The sequence below is a fragment of the Bombina bombina genome, chromosome 3 (assembly GCF_027579735.1).
Source record: "Bombina bombina isolate aBomBom1 chromosome 3, aBomBom1.pri, whole genome shotgun sequence".
Classification (NCBI taxonomy): Eukaryota; Metazoa; Chordata; class Amphibia; order Anura; family Bombinatoridae; genus Bombina; species Bombina bombina.
Window position 1 is genome coordinate 1024478904 of NC_069501.1, and position 10526 is coordinate 1024489429.

Below are 10526 nucleotides of genomic sequence, written 5' to 3' on the forward strand. Positions count from 1 at the left end.
CTTTCCAGCTTACTTTTATCAAATTTGCTTCATTCTGTTTGTATCATTTGTTGAAGGAGCAGCAATGCACTACTGGTTTCTAACTGAACACATGGGTGAGCCAATGACAATCGGTATATAAATGCAGCCACCAATCAGCAGCCAGAACCTATTTTCTTTGCTGCTCCTGAGCTTACCTAGATAAACCTTTCAGCAAAAGATAACAAGAGAAGGAAGTAAATTAAATAATAGAAGTAAAATGGAAAGTTGTTGAAAATTGTATGCGGTCTAAATCATGAATGTCTAATTATGACTTTACTGTCCCTTTAATTTGGTTGTGATAGAGAAATGTACATAATGTGTACTCCACTTTGAATCTAGCACTTAATGTTTTCTTAAGCAAAGCAAAAAAACACAAGGTACATTTATTCTTTATTTTGTCTGCTTTCCCTGTAATTTATTTCTGTAAATTGTGCTTGTTCCATGCCTGCCATAAAGGTTGGGGGTGTGTCACATATTTTACATATGCAGCAGTTTATCTGATCCTGCTACTATACAGTGATTGCTTAGATCAGTACAGCAGCTTATTTATATCTGGCCTGCTTTGAATAGCCTCAACAAAGACAAGTAAGTGAACATACATAAGAGAGTTTTTAAGGAGTATATTAAAGGACTAGTCTAAAATAGCAAAGCCCGGAAAATTTCACTAACAAAATGTTATGGATTTTATACATGCATTATGTATAATTAAATTCAGAAACCTCATATTTATAAAATAATATATTTATTGAAATAATATATAATAAATATATTTAAATATAATAAAATATTTTACAATATATATAAACATCTATTTTACAAAATGGTGGAATATAAAAATTATATAAAACACATGTAATATACTGCCATCTAAATAAAGGATTTTTACAACTGAACAATTCTGTACATTCAAATAAATATGACATAAATATGTAAAAAAATCATCAATTAAAAAAACAGTTTAAGAACATCTACAGTCCCAATTACATTTTTTGCTGGTATTTTTAAATATGCATAGAGGCAAACAATTAATCTAATTTCAAGGTTAATTTGTTTATCGCATTTTTTTGTGTTCATTTGAAAATAAGAGCTGAATTCTTCAGATTTGGAAAATATGAAGAAAAAAACCCTCTCTCTTAAAATCGAACGGTAAAAAAATGTTTCAAAATTCCAGGTCTTTTTTTTTTTATAAGTTAAATAAAAATCACAATATGATGTGGCATCACCACTAGCATATATAATATCCAGTTTCATTGTTTTGTTGATATAATTTAATATATCCATTTATCCTTCCACTTCCGGCAACATGACACTTTATCGGTATTGTTTATATTTTGCCAATCTATTCCTTCTGATATTTGTGGCATTGTGATTTTTCTTCATAAACCTTGTACTAGTGTTGCGATTAATTGCCAGTTACGATCTAATTTTGATCATTTTTCCCAGATAAAAATGGAATATTCACAGACTGGGAAAGTTTTTAGAGATAGAAGACTATCAGCTTAGTTTCTGTGTGATCAAGATTTCTTCCCAGTTGCATAACATGTAGAATACAGTCCCAAATTGTTATTCTCATCTGCATGGCACATGAGGATAGCTGATGTTTCACATTTTGTCAAATTATTATTTACACGTTATCGTTCTAGAAACTGTAGGTTGATCTCCTTTTCTGGTACTAGCAGAGTCCTGGTCATTGGTTTCACACAGCTGCCTGGATGTTCCAACCTCAACTCAAAATGAGAAAGGATCTGTAATGGAAATAAAGAGCTCTGTTAAATAGAGTTAAAGGCACATATCTTACAATAAAATTAGTTATATTAGGTCTTTAAAACAGGTCATGTGATACTGTGGAGATCAGGGTGTGGTCCTAACCCTTAAAAATGTAGTATTTCTTACAAAGGCTGGTAGAGAGCTGCATATCAAGCGCTGTACTGTTGAATCTTACGTTCAATAAATATAATAGAGTTTATAAGGATGTTCATTTTTTTTTTAAATTAACAAATGTTGGTCCCATTTGTTCATTGTAAACAAATGACATATTTTTACTGCAAAACAATATTACGTTCCTACTTCCTCTATAATAAATGTAATATTTCAATATTTGAATATTAACATTCAAATAGTGATTTTCATGTTATTCAATCTTAAGTTGACGTAAATCAACATTGGAAAGTTATATTCAAACTTTATATAAAAGCGTAAATGTTTGTGTTATAGAAATATTCAAATGGTAAAAACAAATGTTAAAGGAAACACCCAGTCTATTAGCTGAACATGGAAAAAAACAGACATTCATTCAAATAATTGAGTAAAGTCTTAAACTAGAAATACATATCCATATATGTCCCCATATGAACTATAGTTAAAGGGTTTTTAAACAGGATTGGAATAGGTGCATATTTTAGACTTTGCACTAGTAGCTGGCTTTAAGATATACATTTACAAAGCAGTACTGGCATTTAATGTTGTGATTGCTATACTTTTTATACTGGTGGAGTTCTGCCTCTTAAATCTAGGCTGGCATAAGCCCCACCTCACTTTACAACACGATTTAGTGGGTTTGTATAATCGTGTTATGTTCTACATTACATCATTTTTTTCTTGTTTTAATGTATACATTTTTTTTTCTTCTCTCCTCTTTTTCATAAGGCTAAATGATCATTTATACCTATAGTTATTACTATAACTGGTGTTGTATATGTTTTAATTATAGACCAAAAGAATTATAAACCAAAGAATATTGATTTGAATGAATAGATTGTACATAGATTAAGATGTAAAATGTCTTTATAAAAACAAATAAATAGTGCAGTGCAATAGGGTAACAAGCAGCGTACTCACCCTTGCCAAGGCCAAGTAAACTTCCAGTTCAGCTATACGTCTTCCAATACAGCTCCTTTTGCCAAACCCAAACGGAATAGAGGCATATGGGTGATGGGACTCTTCCTTCTTTAACCAGCGCTCTGGTTGAAATTCATTGGCATTTGAAAAGATGTTCTCATCTCTTGATGTGGCATAGTGACAGAGTGTAATAAGAGTCTATGGACAAAAAAGTCTTGGTTACTTCTGGTTTGTCAACAGTAATAATATATATGTGTGTGTGTGTATGTATATGTGTGTGTGTATGTATATGTGTGCGTATGTATGTATGTGTGTGTCTATGTATGGTGGTGTATATATATATATATATATATATGTGTTTGTGTGTATCTATGTGTGTGTATGCATGTTTGTGTAAATTTGTTTGTGTATGTATGTATCTATGTATGTATGTGTGTGTATATATGTATGTACGTGTGTGTATATGTATGTGTTTGTATGTACGTATGTATGTATGTGTGTGTGTATATGTATGTGTGTGTATATGTGTGTATATATGTATGTGTATGTGTGTGTGTACATGTGAGTATATATGTATGTGTGTGTATATGTGTTTGTGTATAAGTGTGTTTATGTATGTGCATGTATATGTATGTGTAAGTGTACATGTGTGTATATATGTACATGTGTGTATATGTGTTTGTGTATAAGTGTGTTTATGTATGTGTATGTATATGTATGTGAGTGTATGTGTAAGTGTACATGTGTGTATATATGTACGTGTGTGTATATGTGTTTGTGTATAAGTGTGTTTATGTATGTGTATGTATATGTGTGTGTATATGCGTGTGTGTATCTACGTGTGTGTATATGTGTGTGTGTATATGTATGTGTGTGTATGTGTGTGTATGTATGTATGTGTGTGTATGTGTTGTAAGTATGTGTGTGTATGTATGTGTTTCTGTGTACGTGTGTATATGTGTTTGCGTGTTTTTGTGTGTATGTATGTGTGTATGTGTATGTATGTGTGTTTTTGTGTGTATATGTGCGTGTATGTATGTGAGTGAGTTTTTGTGTATATGCACGTCTGTCCGTGTGTGTGTGTGCAAAAAAGTAGGGTCACAAGAACATGTGTACATGTGTTTGTGTGCGTGAGAGATAAACAAATCAGTCTGAATGAAAACAAAATATTTGAAAAAAACTCACCTTCTTTGGAATAGTATATTCCCCCACTTCTATATCTCGATCGGATATTACACGTGCATTACCAGGGATAACAGGATACAGTCTGGTGGAACAAAACAATTAATGGTTAGGCACTATGTTTTACTGGAAGCAGTTAAAATTAGCGTTTTTTAATAAGGAGCACTAAAATATATCAGCATACCTTATTATTTTTTTGTAAATGTTAATATTGTGTCATCTAGAAACATTCTCTACAACTCTAACACTAAAAGAAATCAGGGCTTATCTATTAGCTGTTTCCTATAGCACATGATACATTTTCCATTAGCCATCAAATGATTACAACTTTACTCATGTTTCAGTATTCTTGTGTGTCCTACCTTAAGACTTCTTTCACAACTGCTTTCATTAAAGGCATCTGGGCTACTTCAGATGCTGTTGGGATGAGACGGCCTTCTAGCACACCCTGTATCTCAGCATGTAACGCAGACTGTACTTCTGGGTGTCGCGCAAGTTCATAGAGACTCCAGGAGAGAGTGCTTGAAATCTGCAGGTGACATAAACATAAACGTTATTAAACAACATGTAGTGACAAAATTAAGTGTAGTAGATATTAGCAACTCTTATTTTGAACCAGCAGAAACTAAATAACAATAATTGCTGTGGGCTTCTATATGGAGATTACAACTTGATTAATATGAAGTGCACTATGTGATAAACTCAAAGCTGATGTCAATATCACACTGATTACATTAGAGCCAAGGAGAAGACATTGGCAGAACATAATAGCTGACTACAATTACATAGTATTTGTTTTTAAAATTGTTAGAGGATCACACTGCTTTAAAATGTAATAAAAAACATGCACAAAATAGGGCTTACCGTATCTACTCCTGCCAACAAGAGCTCTGTAACGTTGCCGTAAATGGATTTCATAGAAATTTTCTCCTGAGCCAGATAATAGGTCAGATATTTTCCTTCCACTTTCTCACCTCGGGCCACTTTCTCTGCTACATCAGCCATTCTTTTGTCAATGTGCCCCTTAGCTGAGAAACAGACACACTGACAGTCAGTATTTTTATAAAGAATCTTCAAACTGATTTATATACTATGTATCTTATATGTGTTGTCAGTGGTGTATTTCGTTATTGTACTATCCTAGGAACTGGGTACGGCTGCCCCCTGCTCCCCCAACCTCATTAATTTTAGCTCATATTTTTCTGACATCCAGAGGCCAGGGATGGATAGATGTACCATGCCTCCCCAATAGACAATTGATTTGTAATAAAATTAATAAATAAAATATATACAGAGTATAAGAGTTGGAAAATAAAAATGTATAGAACTACTCCTAAAAATGGGCTGCCCTCCTGAAATCCTGCTGCCATAGGCACAGGCTTAGTTAGCATAGGACAAAATACACCACTGCATGTTGTTGAAACAAACTATTATTTTCTCCCATATAATGTGTTCCCAATGATTTATGCTACCTACTGAGATGTATTAAATTGTTTACAAATAGCTAATTTAACAATATTTTGTCATTTGAAATAGCTGATTTAGCATGTTACATTCCACCTATTCTGAAAATGCCTATACTTAAGTACAGGTTACAATAAAGAAGAAGGTTTAGATTAAATAATACTCATAGTGTGTGGGGGGGGGGGGGGCTGGGACATAGAGGTTCTAAAAGTTTGATTTTCCATTGTTCTCTTTTAAATATTGGCCTTTGAGTAAACAGTGTTAAATAAGATAATGAGGACTTTTGTACATAATTAGACAGATAAGATAGATGTTTGTTTTCCCAACAAACTCGGCCCATTGTATTGGGTTGTGGTTTCAATGAGCAGAAAAGCTATTTCATATACAAAAATAAACATAAACAAATAATTCCACCATACATTCTAAACTCTGCAGCTGTTATAACAAGTAATTGGAAACATATAAAAGGGAAACCAGTTTTACAGTACACTTTAAGGAATTACATAGAGCCCCACCATACACTAACTACTGTAGGTACTCACCAAAGGCAAACATGAAGTCCCAGGATTCACAGAATTTCTGCCAAGGCTTTTTAAATATTTTGTGCAAAAACTTGGGCATCGCCATGGTGAGCAGAGTCATTACAAACATGGTGTTGATGGACTGAATAAAATGTTCTGTTTCCTTGGGCACAACAGTCTCCAAGCATCCAATCCTTGACTCAAACAAAACCGAGGATATGCCTACAATTTGATAAAGAAAGAGTTTAATGGAATACATTAGAATGGATTTCTTTCCATGCGTTCACAAAAATGTTTAGTTAACTGTAATCAGACTAAGACACTAAAATATATAGTATAGTATAGATGGCCAACTAATATCCTCAAGAGCCATAAGCAGTTAGCAGATAAAGAGTACACAGTTATTGTGGGTCTTTTTCTGTACTTAGTAGTGTTGATCCTTAAAAGCTAAACTGTGTCAGAGACTTGAGATTGAGAACTGTATGTTAAATTAAATAGGGCAATTATACAAAGCAACATAATATAAGTCAGTGATATTGCCTACTGTCACATCATTCAGACATACCTTCTAATCCAAACTTGTAGAACTCACTGGAGATGTCTTTAACAATGTGGTTTGGATTCTGGTTCCGTTGATAGTTTAATTTCTTTATGAGATCACCAACCACATCATTCAGTACACCACTGTAAGATTCCACTTCCTTGGGTTTCAGCATGTGTTTTCCCAGCATGCTCCGAATCTGCTGCCATTCCTCCCCTTCTCTGCAAATATCAAATGACATAATATCAGCAACTGCTAATGCGGTGCTAAATATCATTCAGCTATATAGTTTTCAGTACTAGTAGTAGCATCTAATTAAATAAAGAACAAGTTGGTGTACTGGTATGTTGGATACAAAAGTGTGAATGCTTGTCAATTTTTTTTATCCAAGATAGTAGACCAGGATATCTATACATACACCTTCTTTTGAGACACTTACGCTGTGAGTAATCCAAAGGAATGTCCTCTGCACAGTCTGTAGTCTTTCCATGAAGACAAGTCTGATCGGATTGGGTGTTTGCCTTCTTGCCGTAAGACTTGTTCAATTAATGCAGGATCTGCCACATGAACTGTCAGGATAGGACCAAAACTTGCCTTCCATACTGGCCCAAATTTGGCTTTGCCTTCCAGCTAACATTGAAAACAATAAAAAATTGTTATTCTTGAAGGTTTTCAGAAATAAACACAAACCATTGAATTTCATTATCACTTAACTTGCTTAAGAGTTTATAAAAAGCATAAACAAGTCAGATTTAGCAGGTACAGTTTTTATTACAGACAGAACAGATAATAAATAAAGCTTTGTTTGTGATATCTACATTATGAGATCTTGAAGCTACTGCCCCCCCCCCCCCAACAACTGACAGTTTATCTAGCAGTACAACACCAGCCAGACTTCAATTAAATTTATATTTAGTGTTAAAGAGACATTAAATGGCTGCAGCAAATGACACCATGATCATGAATTCTACCCTTGTAAATAGTACTAAAAAAATTACAATTTTAAAATATTTGTTTTGAGCTTTTTTGTACAGAGATATTTTGTGATTGAAACATTAACTGCTGATATATGCCATGTATTTATAAAAATGTCTTTATTGTCCCTTTAATAGCCACATTTAAAGGGATATTCCAGCCAAAATTGAAAACCACATGGGTGCATTTCGGTATTGAATAGAAGCAATTTTGTAATATACATTCATTAGCAAAAATGCTTCTAATAAAAGATAAAGCTGTTTCAAAAGAGTATTTAAGTATGCTCCGTGAGCCAGCATTTTAAACACAGCGCTAGCTCAGAGAGCCTAAGGTGCTTTTACCATGTGGTAATAACTCAATTTATTAATTGCTGACATGATACAAGCCCCACTGGTGCTCTGAGCAGCTGCATTATGTAAAATGCGGGTGCAGTGACAATATCTAACTATGCTTCACATGCACGTGCAGAGAAAAATGTTAACACTAAAACAGTGATAAGTTTTACTAGAAGCATTTTTGCCAAACCATGTATATTGCAAAAATGTTTCTATTTAAAGATTTAATAAATCTATGTGCATTTAAATTTAGACTGGAATGTCCCTGTAAGTGGTAGTTTGTAAATAGAAATCAGCAGATATATTTATACAATCTAATAAATACTAAATTATTTTAGTGTAAATGTGATTATGTCGGTTTTGACAACATATATATATATATAAAAAAAGCTTTGTTGTATAGTAGAAATGCTCAAGAAAGAGCGATCTGAGCGTAGTATGGGGAGACAGGAATGCCTTGTCCATATACTATGGTGCTGAAGAACAAATGTTTCTCATGCAGTTATAGTAAGCCAGAGCATACTAGTGTCTCAAAGTTTAAGAAGCGGATATTAGTAATAGAGGAAGCACTTATAAACCAAAAGTGATCTCAAATAAAGACGTATTGCCTTAGCCTCAGGCTGACAAAAAACACATTGCTCATTGCCTGTTAAAGCATTACATCATTTTAAACTAATAATTACACCTAGCTTTGAAACTGGAAGATCATTTTTATGTTAACATTTTGACAGCAGCAGTGAGCTTTTAAGTAAAACTAGTGATATAAGTATTTATTAATAAAGCACCAGGTGCCCCTAATTGTTGTTCTTATAGGCTAAATAAAACTGCACACCGCAGCTTATATAAAGGTTTGTAGCCTGTTACATATAAGAATGTATATCTCAAAACTCTGCACTAAGCCCTGTATCTTAAATCTGTTGTAGAATGTGTTTTATTCTATTTGTTACAATTCTTAACCAGGGGGCACATATCTATTTCATACCTGGTTCACACCTAAGTTGAGGTTTGTGCAGCTATAAATGTGTTTGCAGTAAGAGTTGATTCATACATTGGATGTCATCCAATATCTACACTAGGGATACTAATAACTTGATACTTTCCAAAAGGCAATATTTTAACAGGTTGAAGAACTTTGATTTTAGTGTTTAACAAATCAGTACAATCTATGTTATAGAAGTGTGTATCTGATGCTGATGTGTAATAGTGTTGTATTCATTTGTATGATACTGTCAGTCTATAAAATCAAGATAAATTATAGATAGAATAATCATGCTGTGTCAAGACAGTTGTCAGCTATACCACAAAAAATATAAATTGCGTTAACTTGGGTAGTATGAAAATGTAAATAGTAAATAATAAAATATCAAACTTCAATCAGAGCTTTGAACAAAAGGTAGGATAACCTATTATTTAGTAATTGAATATTATATCACATTGTAATTAACCCAACTGTCAAAATGATGCTCCCCCCATAGATAGGATAATTCAGTTTCACTGCACTAGGTGGTGTAATGCAATAGCAAATGCTGCAGGTATGTATGTATACAATGCCACATGCAATTTGTGACACAACATTTATTACACTAGTTGTTTACAATACCCACTGGAACTATAAAGATAATGTACTGAATAATTATTATTATTTATGCATATATGGAACACAGATCAAATAATAATATTTCTTACCTGCAGCTCATGCAGCCTGGATAACCCTCGCCTGCAGAACAGATCTGTCAAGAAGCTGAGAGATGAGGGTCCTGGTACATCTGCCAATGATTTGTGTCTTTTAATAACTTTCTCTGGCTTTCTAAAGAGAGACTCTGCCCATAGCTCAGTGAGGCTTCTGAAGACCATAGAGGACCTGTTTGCCAGCTTAAGTGTCTGTGCCATCTTCCCCTAGTAATAGTGGGGCTATTATCAGATGGTACCTTTATGTCCAACATCTTCAGGTCTATGCCAACTCCTCTATTTATACTTAAACAGATAAGATAATCTCCGCTGCCGAGTACAATGGATGTGTAGTTAGGCCACGCCCTTCTCACTCCCCCAATTGGTTTCATCATCCAGTACAGAATGATTTTTTCCATAGTAAGTTATTAATGGATGGGCGTGGCCATGGTGGCAGAGGTAAGACGTGGGAGGGGCGAAGGATAGCCAATGAAAGGCGAAGGGGCGTGTCGTGGACTTGGCTATTGGCCGCGTGGTGCGTGTGAGGTGTAGTGTCCGCAGCCTGCACTACGCGTGGGCTCCTGGTGATTCAGGGACACAAGTTAGGGTGGGAGGGGACTTGGGGTGATCGCTTTGCTAAACCGTTTCCAAGAGACCTCGTACTGCTGCCTGGTGTCCGTCTATCACTGTATCAGCTGATAGCATTGGTTGCGCCATTATTTTAAAGATGCACTAGTGGTGTCTGACGCTAATATCCAATTAAAATATTGATCACTGCTCTGTCACTTTCTTTAACCACTTAATCACTTTAAAGAAGCGTAATTTAATAACAAACTCACATAGTCTATGATCTTCATATCCCTGGCTTTATTGGATTGTGAGGACGGACAGAATGTTTCATCATTACCTATATAACCTGCATTCATTTTACTAAGTTCTGCTAAGACTATTTCTAAACGGATTGTAAAGCGGTGTAGCCGA

The 10526-nt window shown here is 34.3% G+C and overlaps 1 protein-coding gene across 1 annotated transcript; it reads right to left on the reverse strand.

Annotated features, from left to right (window-relative positions):
• Positions 1 to 746: 746 nt before the first annotated feature.
• Positions 747 to 9806, reverse strand: LOC128652035 (25-hydroxyvitamin D-1 alpha hydroxylase, mitochondrial). The gene is made up of 9 exons (XM_053704988.1): positions 9564 to 9806; positions 7007 to 7197; positions 6592 to 6788; positions 6048 to 6248; positions 4906 to 5069; positions 4404 to 4570; positions 4045 to 4126; positions 2860 to 3057; positions 747 to 1766 (listed from the first exon to the last, which is right to left on the reverse strand). The coding sequence occupies exons 1-9, from the start codon at positions 9765 to 9767 to the stop codon at positions 1653 to 1655; spliced, it is 1518 nt and encodes a 505-aa protein (XP_053560963.1). The 5' UTR covers positions 9768 to 9806; the 3' UTR covers positions 747 to 1652.
• Between the last annotated feature and the right edge of the window lie 720 nt (positions 9807 to 10526).

Bases quoted from the DNA above. Each gene is read 5' to 3' on its own strand.
- LOC128652035 (XM_053704988.1), bottom strand. From the start codon at position 9,767: ATGGCACAGACACTTAAGCTGGCAAACAGGTCCTCTATGGTCTTCAGA. The intron at 7,198-9,563 runs GTAAGAAATATT...TTTCAATGTTAG, and splicing joins CCAGGCTGCATGAGCTGCAG to CTGGAAGGCAAAGCCAAATT. The intron at 5,070-6,047 runs GTGAGTACCTAC...TCTGTTTCTCAG, and splicing joins GGACTTCATGTTTGCCTTTG to CTAAGGGGCACATTGACAAA.